Below are 18,736 nucleotides of genomic sequence, written 5' to 3'. Positions count from 1 at the left end.
TGATTCTTCAACCTGTTTTAGACATTTACACATCAGAAGTCTCTAGAAATCTGCCTCCTGGGTTCAAGCAATACTCTGCCTCAGCCTCCTGAGTAGCTGGGACTACAGGGACCCGCCACCACTCCTGGCTAATTTTTGTATTTTTGTAGAAAGGGAGTTTCACCATGTTGACCAGGCAGGTCTCGAACTCCTGACGTCAGGCAAACCACCCACCTTAGCCTCCCAAAGTGCTCTGATTGTAGACATGAGCCACTGCACCTGGCCTCATATTCTGATATAAGCATAAAATGTGTAATGTTCAAATCGTGGTAATGGGGATATCCACCATCTCAAGAATTTATCATTTCTTTGTGTTAACAACATTCCAATTCCATTGTTTTAATTATGTAGAAATTTACTATGAAGTACTGTCAACATAAGTTACCCTATTGTGCTACTGAACCCTAGATCTTATTCCAATCTGTGTTTTTGTTCCCATTAACCATCCCCTTCTTATTCTCCATTTCCCAGTACCCTTTCTAGCTTCTGATAACCATCATTTTACTATTTTTAAGTTTTGTGATTTTTAATTCCCAAATATGAGTGAGAACATACCATGTTTGTCTTTCTGTATCTGGCTTACTTCACTTAACATAATGTCCTCCAGTTCCATCCATGTTGTTGCAGATGACAGGATTTCATTCATGTTTATGGCTGAATGATATTCTATTGAGTATATTTACCACATTTTCTTGATCTATTCATCTGTTGATGGACACTTAGGTTGATTCCATATTTCGGTTATTGTGGATAGTGCTGCAATAAATAGGAGAGTGCAGGCTGGGTGCAGTGTCTCAGGCCTGTAATCCCAGAACTTTAGGAGGCTGAGGTAGGTGGATTACTTGAGGTTATGAGTTTGAGACCAGCCTGACCAACATGGTAGTGTAGATATCTTCTGGATATATTTATTTAATTTTGGATATATATCCAGCAGTGGGATTTATGGTTCATATGGCAATCCTATTTTTATTTTTTGGGGGGAAACTCCATACTGTTTTTCATAGTAGCTGTACTAATTTACATAACTACCAATGGTGTACCAGGGTTCTCATTTCTGCATATCTTCCCTAGCATGCATTATTTTCTGTTGGTTTTTTATTTTTATTTGTTCAGAGACAGAGTTTTGCAGTGTTGCCCAGGTTGGTTTTGAACTTCTGGCCTCAAGTGATCCTCCCACCTCAGCCTCTCAAAGTGCTGGGATTACAGGTGTGGGTCAGTGCACCAGATCTACTGAGTGAATTAGAATCCTCGCAGGAGGCTGTGACTCTGAGTTAGCTGGTTTAAATCAGTTGACACACATGTATTAGGACCTGGGAAAGCCTAAAAATGAATGACTACAGCAGGGTGGAAAAAGCCTGAGGAAAGTATTATAATCCCTTCAAAAGCTACTTCCAGAGATGACCCAAAAGATGCAGCAATCCCCACTGCCTTGCCACGAAAGATTGACTGGTCCCTTGTTATTTATTTATTTATATTTTCTGAGACAGGATCTCCCTCTGTTAACACACCTGGGCTGGAGTGCCTTGGTGTGATCATAGCTCACTGCAGCCTCAACCTCCTGATCTCAAGCAATCCTCCCACCTCAGCCTCCTGAGTAGCTGAGACCACAGATGCACGCCACCACAGCTGGCGAAATTTTTGTGTTTTTATACAGATGGGGCCTCACTCTCTTTGCTAGGTTGGTCTCTAACAACTGGCTCAAGTGATCCTCCTGTCTCCGCCTCCAAAAGTGCTGGAATTAGTCTTCAGTCACCACACTTAGCCAACTGGTTTATTATTGAATCATGTAAACAGAAGACAGATGTGTCAGTTTTTGATTCCAAGTTTAGAATAGTAATTTCCTATGTAAAACATTCTGGTCTTATATTAATAGCTAGGGAGTATTTCCTGCTAGAACTTGAAGGGCTCGGACAACTTTACTCATTAATGTACTTCGACCACAGCTTGGTAACCTGATTGAAAAACATAACATAAGAAGTTACCAGGCTGGGAGCAGTGGCTCACACCTGTAGCCCCAGCACTTTGGTAGGCCAAGTTGGGTGGCTTATTTGAGGTCAGGAGTTCAAGACGAGCCTGAATAACATGATGAAATCCCATCTCTACTAAAAATACAAAAGACCAGGCACAGTGAGTGGCTCATGCTTGTGATCCCAGCACTTTGGGAGGCTGAGGTGGGTGAGAATCACGAGGTCAGGAGTTCAAGAGCAGCCTGTTTAACATAGTGAAACTCCATCTCTACTAAAAATACAAAAATTAGCCACGTGATGGCACAAGCCTGTAGTTCCAGCTACTTGGGAGGCTGAGGCAGGAGAATCACTTGAACTCAGGAGGCAGAGGTTGCAGTGAGCCAAGATCATGCTACAGCACTCCAGCCTGGGCGATAGAAGGAGACTCCGTCTCAAAAAAAAAAAAAAAAAGAAAGAAATTACTATACTATGATATGGCTGAATTGGTCACCATAGGTGAACATTTTAAGAGAGTTCTAGAACATAAAATTATCCAATTTTGAAAGAAAAGAATGCAAAGGATCATAAAGTGTTTGTAGCTAAAACAGCTGAAGGGACAAGAGCAAGGGGAGCTCCCCTTACTATTAAAACTCAAATCCAGTTCGTTGTAAACACAGAAACCCTGCTAGAGTTGCCTGCCACCTTTGAAACAGGCCATTGGAATGAAAATTGTCCACCTATGCACCAGGTCTCTATTGGACCGAATGCTTTTGTCCCAGATGTTGTTCACGTTACAGGACTTTTCTTTTCTTTTATGTCTTTTTTTTTTTTTTTGAGATAGAGTTTCAATCTTCTTGTGAGGCTGGAGTGCAATGGTGGGATCTCAGCTCACTGCAACCTCCATCTCCCGAGTTCAAGTGATTCTCCTACCTCAGCCTCCCAAGTAGCTGGGATTACAGTCATGCGGCACCACAGCTGGCTAATTTTGTATTTTTAGTAGAAACAGGGTTTCTCCATGTTGGTTAGGCTGGTCTTGAACTCCCAACCTCAGGTTATTCCCCCATCTCGGCCTCCCAAAGTGATGGGATTACAGGCGTGAGCCACCGCATCTGGCTAGAGGAGATTTCTGATGTCTCCATATTGATGGAATTTAAAATAACACTCTGGTAAATTTTTTTCTATAATAACCTCAAATAAAAATGGAGAAGCTGAGATTCAGATCATTGCAGACTTAGGTACAAAATTGGTGAATACAAAGGCTGCCATATCCAGTTTACAGCCAATATATCAGCAAATCCATTGGAGTAAGGAAAATATTTCTGAGGAGGGGTTTCACATGAAGTTCAGAAAATTCCTGTGTTTGAAGCAGTCCAAATGACATTTGGACCATTTTTAGGAAAGTATGCCTTTTTACTAAGTGACAACACAGGGTTGAGATTTGCTTTCTAAGTTAAGGTGATGTCGAAAGCTTTCTTTGGAGGGAGAGAAAACCCTAGGATTTCATAACCTTCCTTAACCTGAACTGCTTGGTTCCCTAGAAGCCGAAATCTATCATATTGGAACCAAAACTCATACCAACCTTGACCTTCGTGAAGTACTCAAGTGTTTCTGCTTTTCCTCCTCATGTGATGTAGAAAGTATTAAAAGTGATGAGTTTAGGTCGGGCATGGTGGTTCATGCCTGTAATCTCAGCACTTTCAGAGGCCAAGTTGGGTGGATCACCTGTGGTCAGGAGTTCCAGACTAGCCTGGGCAACATGGTGCAAATCTGTCTCTACTAAAAATACAAAAACTAGCTGTGCGTGGTGGCCTGTGCCTGTAATTCCAGCTAACCAGGAGACTCAGGCAGGAGAATCACTTGAACCAGGAGGCAGAGGTTGCAGTGAGCCGAGATTGCACCATTGCACTCCAGCCTGGAAAACAAGAGTGAAACTCCATCTCAAAAAAATTAATAAATAAATACATTATAAATAAATAAATAAATGCTTTAAAGAAAAAAGAAATAAACTTTACCTACAAGTTTCATATGCAATTGAATACCTCTTAAATTTTGATGTGAACCGACCAGGCATGGTGGCTCATGCCTGTAATCCCAGCACTTTGGGGGGCTGAGGCAGGCAGATCACGAAGTCAGGAGATTGAGACAATCCTAGTTAACACGGTGAAACCCTGTCTTTACTAAAAATACAAAAAATTAGCCGGGTGTAGTGTCATGCGCCTGTAGTCCCAGCTCTTTAGGAGGCTAAGGCAGGAAAATAGCTTGAACCGGGGAGGCAGAGGTTGAAGTGAGCTGAGATTGTGCCACTGCATTCCAGCCTGGTGACAGAGCGAGACTCCGTCTCAAAAAATAAATGAATAAAATAAATAAATATATAAATAAATAAAAATATTGTGATGTGAACCAACATTGCTCAACTTGGACACTAATGTCCTACAAAATCCTTTCCTTGTCACCTTCAAATCTCCATTTCAAACGCTACACTCTGCATAACTCTACCACTTTGTTGCCGTTTTCTGATGATGGAGAAGATCACACGTGTGTGTGTGGCATCAGAACTATTGACTCCTCCTATTGATGTTTAAGATATTCCATTACACAAACCTGGGTTCATACTTTTTGTTGATAGATCTTATGCCAAAAATGTAGGCAAAAAATGCCAAGCAGGAAATGCTATCACTTCTGAAGATGAATTCATAGAGATGAAATTCTTTCAGATTTTATTTTTCCAGCTTTTTTCTTTGTTTGTTTTTGTGTTTTTGTTTGTTTCCTTGATTTTTGTTTGTTCTGAGACGGAGTCTCGCTCTGTCACCTGGTTGGAGTGCAGTGGTGCAAACTTGGCTCACTGCAACCTCCTCCTCCTGGGTTCAAGCGACTCTCCTGCCTCAGTCTCTTGAGCAGCTAGGACTATGGGTGGGCATCACCATGCCCAGCTAATTTTGGTATTTTTAGTAGAGACAGGGTTTCACCATGTTGGCTAGTATGGTCTCAATTTTCTGGCATCATGATCTACCTGCCTTGGCCTCCTGAAGTGCTGGGATTACAGGTGTGAGCCACCACCGTGCCCGGCCTTTTTTTTTTTTTTCTTTTGAGATGGAATCTCACTCTATTGCCCCAGCAGGGAATGGGACTCCTCCTATCAATTTTTTTTAATTTTATTTTTTTTATTGACATGGCAAGGGTCAAATAAAGTTGAGTTTTTGTTTTTGTTTTTGTTTTTTTCCATTGGAAGGGACAATACAGAGGTTAAAATCATTGGCTTTAGATGACAACAAAACAGGATAAAACATATTCCTTGCAAGACAACCAGCAAAATTTCATGATCAGAATCAAATCAGTGTCCTTCTCACTGTCAGTAGGTGGAAGCCTTTATCAATACTTGTAGAGTTTGAGGCACTCATGAACTCATGATCAGACTCTTTACTCAGGGACAGGATATAAGAGAATCAAAAGACCTTCCACAGGTGGTTAATTTGGAAGCCTGCCCAATGTGACCTGCAGGTTTTCACTGGCAATATGCAGGTGCAGATATGACAAAGAATAACCATGACCTTTATATCCCATGACCCCCAGCTGTTGAGGAATATGATCCTTTTGACCCTTTCTGTCCATAAAACCAGGTTACTCATCTTGTGTGGCAACAAAATATATGGTCTATTTAACAGAGAAGAAGACTCTGTAAAAAAAAAAAAAAAAAAAAAATGTTTATTATGAAGTAAGCAAAGAAATGGGAATAGACGTGAGATTATTCAGGGAGATAAAGGAAGTTGAAGGTTTTGAAAGGAAAAATAAGGAGGATTATATAAATTGTTTTGAGAGACTCATACTTGGTCATAAGGAATAAAACCAAAAGGGCATCAGAGCAATGATAGATAGATTCCTCTTACATCCTCTCAATAACCCCCAACATGACCACCAAGTCTCGGTTCACTCCCATTAAAAACCCAGCTCAACCCTGACCTGCTCCACCTTCACTTCCATTTGTAATTTTGACATGACTTTATTACAGGACCATGAGGTTCCTATGCCTGCTGCACAGTAACTTAGCAATATTCTGAGACAGCAGGATTTGCAGCAGAGAGTTTAATGATCACAAGGTGGCTGAATGAGAACCTAGGAGGAGATCCTCAAATTCATCTCCCCAAGGAGTACTGAGCATTTCCAGTGGATCCTGGATAGCAAGGGGCTGGAAAGTTGGGGTAGCGGTAAGAGGGAAGAACTCAACAGGATGTAGAAACTGCATCCTTTGGTGAGTTAGTGCATTGCAGGGCCCTTCAGATCAGCTGGCATCACTAGTTTCACTGACATGCCGAACCTGAAAGAATATCTCAGATGAAAAAAGTTAATGTTTTACAATGCTTACATTGTTGTCTGCAGGGAAGTTAAGGGGAACTGTAATCTAAGGTCTATATGATTTTGGAACGGTAGACTGCAAGCAGCCATGAGGAACCAGGTGAGATAGCAAGCTGACCTCCTGATGAATGCTGAATGTGTTGCAAGCTTGGTTTATTTTTGTTTCTCTCCCTCCCTTCTTCGCGATTACATTTATAAAGTTTATGGATGTGGTTTCAATTTCTTCCAAAGAAGACTTAACCTAAGCCCTGAGACCACTCACGCCCTCAGTGACACCTCTCCTCCACCAGAACGAGCATGTAATCTGCTACCTTAGGTTATACAAAATCCCCAAGACCATTCGATACATTGAGGTTTTTATTCTGACTTTGTAGGGATGACTCCTCTGTTTTTATAAAGTAAGTATAAAGCATTTTTATATTTTGATGTGACCAAAGATCTCCTAACAACACTACTTTCAGATTGTATTTTTCTGTCTAATGTCGTAAACAGATCAAGCCCCTCCCTGCCTCACACTCAAGACTATGAAGTTCACATATTAGTAAAATTCCATCAGTGTTTGTGGAGTTCATGAATGAATGAATTTTTTTATTTTTTGACAGAATCTCCCTCTGTCACCCAGACTGGAGTGCAGTGGCACAATTCTGGCTCACTCCAACCATTACCTCCTGGGTTGAAGCAATTCTCCTGCCTCAGCCACCCAAGTAGCTGGGTTTCATGTGCCTGCCATCAGGCCTGGCTAATTTTTGTATTTTTGTATTTTTGTAGAGACGGGGTTTCATCTTTTTGACCTGGCTGGTCTTGAACTCCTGACATCAGGTGATCTACTCAACTTGCCCGTCCAAAGTGCTGGGATTACAGATATGAGCCACCTCACCCGGCCTTGAATGAATGTATTCTTAACTTCTACCCTATCCCTAACACTGTCAATTTCTTGCTTCACGAACTGAATACAGATATGTGATATGAATGGATATCTGATTCAATCCATTAATCTGGGGAGAGCCAAAAACTCAATCAGGATGAAGTGGGTGGAGCTTCAGAAATGCAATCAGATATCACTTTTTGATTGGAAGCTCGCAGCGGATATGTGGAGGGGTGTGGGTGGGAGTTGTGATTAGAAAGCTCAATAAAAGCTTCTAAAGACCCACAGGAGAGACGCAAAGTCCTCAAGCCTGGAGTTCCTGCTTGGTTCTTCCTGAGGTCTGAGCACCTTCTAAACTACATCCAGATCTGGTAAGTCACTAAGTTCTGTAAGAACACTCCCATCTGACCTACAGTCAGCCAGTCTGGGATGTTGACAGTGCAGCTTACGATGGCACAGAGCTATATCCTGTCTTTTTTTTTTCATACGAACAATTTAAAGCTTGAATTTTTTCCTCTAAATGCAGTTCTGTCTTTATTTCAAAAAAGTTGATTGTGCTTTGGTTGATGTCATTTCAAAATTCTTGAAGGGAGCAGTGACTCATGCCTTTAACCCCAACACTTTGGGAGGCCAAAGTGGGAGGATCATTTCAGCCCAGGGGTTTGAGACCAACCTGGGCAACATGACAAAAACCCTCCTCTACACAACGTTTTTTTTTTTGAAGGCGGGGATGGAGTCTCACTGTGTTGCCCAGACTGGAGTGCAGTGGCATGGTCTCAACTCACTGCAACCTTTACCTCCCGGGTTCAAGCAATTCTCATGCCTCAGTCTCCATCCTCAGAAACTGGTATCACAGCCATCTGCCACTATGCCTGGCTAATTTTTGTATTTTTAGTAGAGGTGGGGTTTCACCATGCTGGCCAGGTTGGTCTCGAACAGCTGACCTCAAGTGATCCACCTGCCTTGGCCTCCCAAAGTGCTAGGATTAGAGCCATGAGCCACTGGTGCTCAGCCTCTGCTTTTTTTTTTTTTTTTAATTAGCCGGGCATGGTGGCATGCATCTGTAGTCCCAGCTATTTGAGTGTGTGGTGTGGGAGAATCACTTGAGCCCAGAAGATTGAGACTGCAGTGAGGCAATCTCACACCACTGCTGTACTCCAACCTGGGCAAAAAAGAGAGACCCTGTCCAAAAAACAAAAACAAAATCTTAACCAAAAAGCATCTTTGACCTTCATTTTAAACCAATCACATCCTCACTGTAATTCTTCCACCCGAATGGAGACATGGGTGTTGTTGTGCATGCCTGTAATACCAGCTATGTGGAAGGCTGAAGCATGAGAATTGCTTGAATCTCAGAGGCAGAGGTTACAGTGAGCTGAGATGGCGCCGCTGCACTTCGGCCTGGGTGACAAAGTGAGACTCAGTTTCCCCAACACCAAAAAAAATTAGATTATACCACCCAGGTGATCATTGGATACATGAAGATTTCTATTGTGTTTTCTTGGGGACTGACAACTCTGTCTTTGAAAACTGTTTTAACTCTGAAATATTTTGGTAAATTTGATGTGGCTAAGGATCCCTCAACGAAGATACTTTCAAGTTTTTTCTTTCTGTCTACTGTCAGGAAGAGATTCAACCCTTCCCTATCTCACACTCAGAACTTTGAAGGACACATATTAGTAAAACGCCATGTTAGTGGAGGGAATCAGTGAATGACTTCTGGACTTTCACCCTATCCCTAATTCTTTCACTTTGATGGATGAATATCTAATTCGATCAGTAAATCTGGAAGAAAGACAAAAATCCAATCAGAATTAACTGGGTAGAGTTTAAGAAGTCTAATCAAATAATCAAATAATCAAATATAGTTCTCTCTCACTCTCTTTTTTCTTTTTTCTTTTTTTTTGAATCTAGCCTATTTCCCAGGCTGGAGTGCAGTGCTGTATTGTCAGCTCACTGCAACCTCTGCCTCCTGGGTTCAAGCAATCCTCCTGCCTCAGCCTCCCTAGTAGCTTGGACTATAGGTGCAGACCACCACACCTGGCTAATTTTTGTAATTTTAGTAGAGGTAGGGTTTTACCATGTTGGCCAGGCTGGTCTCAAACTCCTGACCTCAGATAATCCACCAGCTTCTGCCTCCCAAACTGCTGGGATTACAGCTGTGAGCCACCTCGCTCAGCCTTGAATGAAGGTATTCTTGACTTCTACCCTATCCCTAACACTGTCAATTTCTTGCTTCATGAACTGAATATAGATATGTGATATGAATGGATATCTGATTCAATCCATTAATCTGGGGAGAGCCAAAAACCCAATCAGGATTAACTGGGTGGAACTTCAGAAATGCAATCAGATATCACTTTTTGATTGGAAGCTAGCAGCGGATACGTGGAGGGCTGTGGGTGGGAGTTGTGATTAGAAAGCTCAATAAAAGCTTTTGAAGACCCACAGGAGAGACACAAAGTCTTCAAGCCTGGAGTTGCTGCCTGGTTCTTCCTGAGGTCTGAGCACCTTCTAAACTACATCCAGATCTGGTAAGTCACTAAATTCTGTAGGGACACTCCCATCTGACCTACAGTCAGCCGGTCTGGGATGGGGACAGTGCAGCCTACGACAGCACAAAGCTATACCCTGTCCTTTTTTTCTTCATATGAACAATTTGAAGCTTTGAATTTTTTCCTCTAAATGCAGTTCTGTCTTTATTTCAAAAAAGTTGATTGTGCTTTGGTTGATGTCATTTCAAGATTCTTGAAGGGAGCAGTGACTCATGCCTTTAACCCCAACACTTTGGGAGGCCAAAGTGGAATGATCATTTCAGCCCAGGGGTTTGAGACCAACCTGGGCAACATGACAAAAACCCTCCTCTACACAACGTTTTTTTTTTTGAGGATGGGGATGGAGTCTCACTGTGTTGCCCAGACTGGAGTGCAGTGGCATGTTCTCAACTCACTGCAACCTTTACTTCCCGGGTTCAAGCAATTCTCATGCCTCAGTCTCTGTCCTGAGAAGCTGGTATGACAGCCATCTGAAACCATGCCTGGCTAGTTTTTGTATTTTTAGTAGAGGGGGATTCACCATGCTGTCCAAGTTGGTCTCGATCTCCTGAACTCAAGTGATCCCCCTGTCTTGGCCTCCCAAAGTGCTGGGATTAGAGCCGTGAGCCACTGGTGCACGGCCTCTACTTTTTTTTTTTTTAATTAGCCGGGCATGGTGGCATGCATCTGTAGTCCCAGCTATTTGGGTGTTTGGTGTGGGAGAATCCCTTGAGCCCAGAAGATTGAGACTGCAGTGAGCCATGCACACACCACTGCTTTACTCCAGCCTGGGCAAAGGGAGAGACCCTCTCCAAAAAAGCAAAACCAAAATCTTAACCAAAAAGGATCTTTGACATTAATTTTAAAGCAATCACATCCTCTTCCACCCAAAAGGAGACATGGGTGTGGTGGTGCATGCCTGTAATCCCAGCTACGTGGAAGGCTGAAAAATGAGAATTTCTTGGATCTTGGAGGCCGAGGTAACAGTGAGCTGAGATGGCATCACTGCACTCCAGCCTGGGCAATGAAGTGAGACTCAGCTCCCTCAACACCAAAAAAAATTATGCCACCCAGGTGATCATTGGATATATGAAGATTTCTATTGTGTTTTCTTAGGGACTGTCATCTCTGTCTTTGTAAAACTCTTTTAACTCTGAAATATTTTGGTAAATTTGATGTGGCCAAGGATCCCTCAACAAAGATACTTTCAAGTTTTCTTTCTTTCTGTCTAATATCAGGAAGAGATTCAACCCTTCCATATCTCACACTCAGGACTATGAAGGACACATATTAGTAAAACTCCATGTTTGTGGAGGGGATCAGTGAATGAGTCCTGGACTTTCACCCTATCCCTAAATCTTTCATTTTGATGGATGAATATCTAATTCAATCAGTTAATCTGGAAGAAAGCCAAAAATCCAATCAGGATTAACTGGGTGGAGATTAAGAAGTCTAATCAAATGTAGCTCTCTCTCTCTCTCTTTTGAACCTAGCCTATTTCCCAGGCTGGAGTGCAGTGGTATAATGTCAGCTCACTGCAACTTCTGCCTCCTGGGTTCAAGTGATTCTGCTGCCTCAGCCTCCCTAGAAGCTTGGACTACAGGCGCAGACCACTGAACCTGGCTAATTTTTGCAGTCTTAATAGAGGCAGGGTTTTACCACTTTGGCCAGGCTCATTTTGAACTCCTGATCTCAGAAGATCCACCTGCCTCAGCCTCACAAAATGCTCCAATTACAGGTGTGAGTCACTTCACCCAGACAAAGTGGTCCATTTTGAATATGTGTAAGAGGTGTGTATTGGAAACATCTATCATGCGAATGATGCATAACAGTGTCACATAGCTTTCAAAGATTCTCACTGAAATTTTCAATAATGAGGCTGGGGCGGAGGCTCACACCTATAATCCCAGTATTTGGGAGGCCAAGGTGGGTGGATTGCTTGAGACTAGCAGTTCAAGGCCAGCTTAGACAACATAGCGAAATCCACTGTCTTTATAAAAAGCCAAAAAATAAAAGATTAGCTGGGTGTGGTGATGCATAACAGTGGCCCCAGCTACTTGGGAGGCTGAGGAGGAGGAATCCTTTGAGCCTGGGAGGTCAAGGCTGAACTGAGCAAAGATCCCACCACTGCACTCCAGGCTGGGTGACAGAACAACAGCCTGTCAGAAAGAGAGAGAGAGGGAGAGAGAGAGAGAGAATGAGAGAAGGGAGAGAGGTAAAGACAAGAAAGAAAGAAGGGAGAGAGAAGGGGAAAGAAAGAAAGAAGGGAGGGAGAGAGGGAAAGAAGGAAAGAAGAAAGAGAGAGAAAGAGTAAGAAAGATTAATAATGAAAAGAAAACAATCAGAACCTATTCTAGGAATGCCCCATGAATGTTCCCAACAAGTTTATTTGTAGGAACTGAAAATGTAGGCATGTAGGCTTCGGACACTCCAATTCCCATTGTTTTAGAACCTTGAGTAATTAGTAATTTCCCCCAACGGTGGGAGGGGTTAGCTTTCAGGTTCCTCCACACTCACTAGTCACTGGATGGAGCACTGGATAGAAAGGAAGAGCTAGTGGTGGCCCTGCCTCCTCACTGCTGGGGAGACGCTCGTGCTGATGCAGCAGAGGCAGAATGCTGGCTTAATGGCCAATGAGTACAGACTAGAATTGCAGTAAACTGAGGGCTCTTTCACCATTGCCAGAGCAGTGACTTTGGCTCTGGGAGAACATGAGATTGCATGGGCTTGGCCTGAGAGTAATGCCTTTTCTCTGGGTTTGTCCTCTGGAAGTTTTCCCTGCAGATTCACGAAGATGAGCATCCGGACTCCACCCAGACTCCTGGAGCTTGCGGGGCGGAGCCTGCTGAGGGACAAAACCTTGGCCATCTCCACCCTGGAGGAGCTGCCCATGGAACTTTTCCCCCCACTGTTCATGGAGGCCTTCAACAGGAGACGCTGTGAGGCCCTGAAGCTGATGGTGCAGGCCTGGCCCTTCCACCGCCTCCCTCTGAGGCCTCTGATGAAGATGCCTTGTCTGGAGGCCTTCCATGCTGTGCTCGATGGGCTTGATGCACTGCTTACAGACGGGGTTCGTCCCAGGTGAGGTGGCCCAAGTGGGCTGGCGGGCAGGGCCCAGGTGTCCAACAGAAGGAGCAGCTGGGTCATGAGAAGTGAGGAGGCCCAAGGGGGGATGGTGGTGGTGAGGAAGCTGAGAGGCCTTAGCCATTCCCCAGCTCCTCAGGGAAAGCACTGCTCACCATGCAAAGTCCATGGAGGTAACAGGAATCTGTCCTCTAATGGCACTGAAAGGCACCATGAAAAGTGAGAACTGGGCCGGGCATGGTGGCTCACAATGTAATCCCAGCACATTGGGAGGCTGAGGTCGAGAGTTTGAGACCAGCCTGTCCAACACAGTAAACCCCAACTCTACTAAAAGTACTAAAATTAGCTGGGCATGGTGGTGGGCTCCTGTGATCCCAGCTACCTGTGAGGTTGAGACAGAAGAATCGTTTGAATCTGGGAAGCAGAGGTTGCAGTGACCTGACATTGCATCACTGCACTCTAGCCTGGGCGACAGAGGGAGACTTGGTGTCAAAAAAAAAAAAAAAAAAATTGTGGAAGTGGGCAGGATCCAAAGGGAAAACAGGGTGGAGAAAAGTCAGAGAGAGGGACAAGAAGCAGGGAGAGGAGGAGCTGCTATCCTGTATGTGGAGTTTAAGTTCAGAAATGAGTCCTTAAATTCTCAGTCTCAAGTCTATTTTCCTACAGGAGGTGGAAACTTGAAGTGCTGGATTTACAGGATGTCTGTGAGAACTTCTGGATGGTTTGGTCTGAAACTATGGCCCATGGGTGCTTCCTCAATGCCATGAGGAATAAAAAACCAGTGCAGGACTGTCCAAGGATGAGAGGACAGCAGCCCTTGACTGTGTTCATAGAACTTTGGCTCAAGAACAGGACTCTGGATGAATACCTCACCTGCCTCCTTTTCTGGGTCAAGCAGAGGAATGATTTACTACACCTGTGCTGTAAGAAGCTGAAAATTTTGGGAATGCCCTTCCACAATATCAGAAGCATCCTGAAAATGGTGAACCTAGACTGTATCCAGGAGGTGGAAGTGAATTGCAAGTGGATACTGCCCATCCTGACACAGTTTACCCCATACCTGGGCCAGATGAGGAATCTTCAGAAGCTCGTTCTCTCCCACATGGATGTCTCTCGCTACGTTTCCCCAGAGCAGAAGAAGGAGATTGTTACACAGTTCACCACTCAGTTCCTCAAGCTGAACCACCTCCAAAAGCTTTATATGAATGCTGTTTCTTTCCTTGAAGGCCACCTGGACCAGCTTCTCAGGTGAGGGAGTGTGGTGAGCTTACTCTGCAGACCACAGCAGAGCCTGTTACATTAAATGCTAGTGGGCATCTGCTGTGAGCCAGCCAATGAAGATGTAACAGTGAAAGGGACACTAGCATGTAAATGTGTTGTCCTGTTGGTGGCCCTGTCCTGAAATGGGTATCACGCAGCCATCCCAATAGAGTCAGAGGGATCAGCTGGGGTAGATGCTATAGAGAGGCTGCCATGCTAGGAAGCTAGCTACTGGGGGGTTCAGATCTAGTGAGGGAGCCTTTGTGAATTCTTTCTGAGGACGTGTGTAAGTTAAGATGATGAAAACGAGGCCAGGGATGGTGGCTCATGCCTGTAATCCTAGCACTTTGGGAGTCTGAGCAAGAGGATAGTTTGAGCCTAGCAGTTTAAGACCAGTCTGGGTAACATCCCAAGACCCCTGTCAGAAATGAATAAATAAAAGTAAAAACAAACAAGACAATTTTTTTTTCCGAGATGGATTTTCACTTTGATCCTCCAGGATGGAGTGTAGTTGTGCCATTTCAGCTCGCTGCAACTTCTGCCTCCCAGGTTCAAGTGATTCTCCTGCCTCATCCTCCCAGGTACCTGGGATTACAGGCGTGGGCCACCACACCTGGCTAATTTTTATATTTTAAGTAGAGACAGGATTTCACCATGTTGGCCAGGTTATTCTCGAACTCCTGACTTCAGGTGATCCACCCACCTTGGATTCCCAAAGTGCTGGTATTATAGGTGTGAGTTACCATGCCCAGCCAAGAAGATAATTTTTAAGAAGATGATGTGAAGTAGGGAAGTGAAGTGGGCACTGAAGGGAGGAATGCTTAGCAAACATGCACATTTCAGAAAATCAGCTTTGTGCCCCACAGTTTGGTGAACACAAATGATCCCATCTCTAATTCCCTGTTGTAAAATGTTGTTTTGAGCTCCAGGTAAATTAATTACCTAGGAAATGCATGATTCTGAAACAGAGGGTCAGGGAACGGGCACAAAGAATCATGAAAGTGATAGACGGTTTGTTGATGATACAGGCGTGTCAGGGACACCTGCAGGCCACCCACTCCAGCTGATGTTGCAGGACCCTGCCTGGCTTTGTCTTTTATGCCTGAATCTCCCCTGGGCTCCTGTGGCCCAGAAATGTGGTTTTCTGCCTGACAGAGGAGGAAAGGGAGCTTTAGGGATTCTGTGAACTTCATCCATTCCTGTAAATGACGATGAAATGACTCAGCCTCAAACGGAATTATTTTTTCTCTCTTTTTTTTTAATACAGAGTCTCGCTCTGTCACCCAGGCTGGAGTATAGTGGCATGATCTCTGCTCACTGAAACCTACACCTCCTGGGTTCAAGCGATTCTCCTGCCTCAGCCTCCCAAGTAGCTGGAATTGGAGTCGCCCATCACCACATCTTTCTAATTATTGCATTTTTAGTAGATAGGAGGTTTTGCCATGATCGCCAGGCTGGTCTCAAACTCCTGATCTCAATTAATCCACCAGTCTCAGCCTCCCAAAGTTCTGGGATTACAGGTGTAAGTTACTGCGCCGGGCCTAAAATGGAATTGTCCTCAGTGGCAAAGCTCTTCATCACACATCATCCTAAGTGTTGACCATCAGGCCATCAGAATGACCCTGGGCTTGGGCAAAATGGTCTCCATCCATTACCATGAAGCAATTCCCCACCACCCTCCACTCACCCCTATGATTCCCCAGAACTAACTTCTTGCTCTCTCTCCCCAGCTGTCTGAAGTCCTCGTTAAAGATCCTTGCAATAACTAACTGTGTGCTTTTGGAATCAGACTTGAAGCATCTATCCCAGTGCCTGAGCATCAGTCAACTAAAGACCCTGGACCTGAGTGGCATCAGACTGGCCAATTTCAGTCTTGTGCCTCTCCAAATTCTCATAGAAAAAGTTGCAGCCACCCTTGAGTACCTGGATTTAGATGACTGTGGCATCGTAGACTCCCATGTCAACGCCATCCTGCCTGCCCTGAGCCGCTGCTTTGAGCTCACCACCTTCAGCTTCTGTGGAAATCCCATCTCCATGGCCACCCTGGAGAACCTGCTGTGCCACACAATCAGACTCAACAACTTATGCCTGGAGCTGTATCCTGTCCCACGGGAGAGCTATGATGCTGATGGTACTCTCTGCTGGAGCAGATTTTCCCAACTTAGAGCTGAACTGATGAAGAGAGTGAGGGACTTAAGGCATCCCAAGAGGATCTTGTTCTGTACTGACTACTGCCCTGACTGTGGCAACAGGTCATTTTATGACCTGGAGGCAGATCAGTGCTGCTGTTGAATGCCTGCCTATTTGGATGGATATGTCAAACGCTTTCTTCTGGACACTTGGAAACTAAAACCTAGGTCTTAGGTACATCCTAAAGGGAGCACAGAACCCATCGTTTCAGACATGGGCTCTGAAAGTGGGAAAGGAAAGGTGATCAAGCAGGGGTTGGACTTGGGGGAAATGTTGCCATGGATTCGATGGGACTTTTGGGAGCTATGTCCTGTAGAGTCAAAAGTGGGAATCTGAATGTCTAGAGTGGAATTCTGGCTTGAGAATACATGAGGGAGTTACTCTTGCGTGGATGGTTGTAAAGAAACAATCAGAAATAAAGGAAAACTGAGTGGAAACTGTCTGGTGCCCTCTATTATTAAGTAACCTGTTTTCCAGTTTAAGCCTCAGGAATCTTCAGTTATTGATGGAAAAAACAAAAGACACTGAGTTGTCCAATCAATAAGATGCAGCCCAAGAAAATCAAGGCATTGAAATGAAATTTGGTTATTGTAATCAGGTTCCTCCCATTCTTTAATTTGAGACAGAGTTTCACTCTTGTTGCCCAAGCTGGAGTTTGGAGTGCAATGGTGCCATCTCGGCTGACTGCAACAACCACCTGGGGTTTAAACGATTCTCCTGCCTCAGCCACCCAAGTAGCTGGGATTACAGGCATGCACCACCATGCTCAGATAATTTTTGTATGTTTAGTAGAGACAGGGTTACATCACTATGTTGGTCAGGCTGGTCTCAAACTCCTGACTTTGGGTGATTTACACAAGTTGGCCTACCAAAGTGCTGGGATTACAGGTGTGAGCTACTGTGTCAGGCTTTTTTTTTTTTTTCTTTTTTTAAAGTCTCCTTCTATCACCCAGGCTAGAGTGTAGTGGCACAATCATAGCTCACTGCAGCCTCAATTTCCTGGGTTCAAGCGATCCTCCCACCTCAGCCTCCTGAGTAGCTAGGACTACAGTTGTGTGAGCCACCACACCTGGATGCTTTTTTTTTAGGAGAGACAAGACCTCGCTGTCTTGCCCAGTCTGATCTGGAACTGCTGAGCTTGTGATTTTCCTGCCTTCACCTCCCAAATTGCAGGGAGTATAGGCATTGGCCACCAAGCTTGGCTTGGCCTCCTCCAGTTCTTCATTTCTTTAGATATCTGTTAATTCCTTGTTAGTTTCTGTGGCTGTTCAGTGGGTTAATACACACTAGGTGGACACCCGGGGCCTGGAACATTACTGGGCAAGAACAGTGAGCCAATCCACATGGAAAGCACCTTCTTCTCAGGGTCTTTCACTGCTAGCCGGATGCTGAGGCCCTGCCTACTCCTTGTGAGTCTCCACATGGATCCAGAAGCCTCAGTTGGTGGAAGTCAGCATCACTGCACAAGGAGCCACTCTCTTCCCGCTGCCCTGGAAGGGGATGTCCATATTGTGTATTAGCTGGAGACTCTGGGCAGCACCAACCCTTGCTTGTTGCCCTGATGACCAGCAGCCCTTCTTGAATTAAACTGGTTGTAACCAGTAAAGACAGCCACTTTCCCTTTAACTGAAATAATAAAACTATACAGGCATGTAACACTTTTTAAATATTTCCATCTGACATTTAAAAAGTTACATCTTTTTGGGGAGCTGGTTCAGATCGATGAGAGATTTTCTCATAATACCTCCCCTCTCTCCCTATCAAGGAAGAGACTAGTGCAGCATGTTCTGGAATCTCACATCATCAAAGGGTGGATACCGATCAAGTGCCTGTGGGTGATGAGTGACCTTCCCTGTGCTGAGGAAGCCTTCATAATGGGCACCCAAGAGAAGAATCCTGCTGAGGATTCAGGGACTGGTGTTGCTGTCAAGGATCTTAACCAAGAACCACAGGTTCCTGTAAAATGAGGAGGATGATGTCCAACGGCTTATAGGATCATGGTAGGATCCAATAAGATGGTTCATGTTTAGGGCTTGGCATTGGGCCTGGCATACAGTAAGATCAATACATCTTGTTCTTTTTTCTCTTCTCAGCAGAAGTCTCAGCATTTTTCATCTTTCAGTCTCACCTCCTATTCCTGATAACAGGGAGGCAACAAGAACTCAGGGCATGCAATGGGGCTCAACTTCTACTCTCTGCCACAATTTCATCATGATTCCCCCAAACAGCAGAGCCCCAGGAGCCAGCAGGGGGCAGGGTGGGCATTTCTGGACTGGATTCTTTCATAATGAGTATGAGATCAAGATTTCCAATCCATAGGTCTCAGGTGCCATCTGCTGATAGATCAGACTAGATGGTGTAATTGAGTGTTGCAAGGATTATACTTTATGGTGCTTTTAAAACTTTACTATTATGAGCCAGGTGCAGTGGCTTATGCCTGTAATTCCAGCACTTTGGGAGGCTGAGGC

At 44.4% G+C, this 18,736-nt stretch overlaps 1 protein-coding gene across 1 annotated transcript; it reads left to right on the top strand.

Annotated features, from left to right (window-relative positions):
- The first annotated feature begins 7,516 nt into the window (after positions 1 to 7,516).
- LOC112131569 (PRAME family member 5-like) lies at positions 7,517 to 16,699 on the top strand. Its single transcript, XM_054559868.1, has 4 exons — positions 7,517 to 7,571; positions 12,507 to 12,815; positions 13,485 to 14,066; positions 15,809 to 16,699. Exons 2-4 carry the CDS (start codon positions 12,529 to 12,531, stop codon positions 16,368 to 16,370), a joined length of 1,431 nt encoding a protein of 476 aa, XP_054415843.1. The 5' UTR covers positions 7,517 to 7,571; positions 12,507 to 12,528; the 3' UTR covers positions 16,371 to 16,699.
- The last annotated feature ends 2,037 nt before the right edge of the window (positions 16,700 to 18,736 follow it).

Source organism: Pongo abelii, chromosome 1 (genome assembly GCF_028885655.2).
Source record: "Pongo abelii isolate AG06213 chromosome 1, NHGRI_mPonAbe1-v2.0_pri, whole genome shotgun sequence".
Classification (NCBI taxonomy): domain Eukaryota; kingdom Metazoa; phylum Chordata; class Mammalia; order Primates; family Hominidae; genus Pongo; species Pongo abelii.
The sequence above is the reverse complement of the archived record's forward strand: the minus strand, read 5'-3'. Positions and strand labels throughout refer to the sequence as shown.

Excerpts from the sequence above, each read along its gene's own strand:
- LOC112131569 (XM_054559868.1), top strand. The coding sequence starts at position 12,529 with ATGAGCATCCGGACTCCACCCAGACTCCTGGAGCTTGCGGGGCGGAGC. Across the intron at positions 12,816-13,484 it reads ACAGACGGGGTTCGTCCCAG|GAGGTGGAAACTTGAAGTGC; the intron begins GTGAGGTGGCCC and ends ATTTTCCTACAG. Across the intron at positions 14,067-15,808 it reads CACCTGGACCAGCTTCTCAG|CTGTCTGAAGTCCTCGTTAA; the intron begins GTGAGGGAGTGT and ends CTCTCTCCCCAG.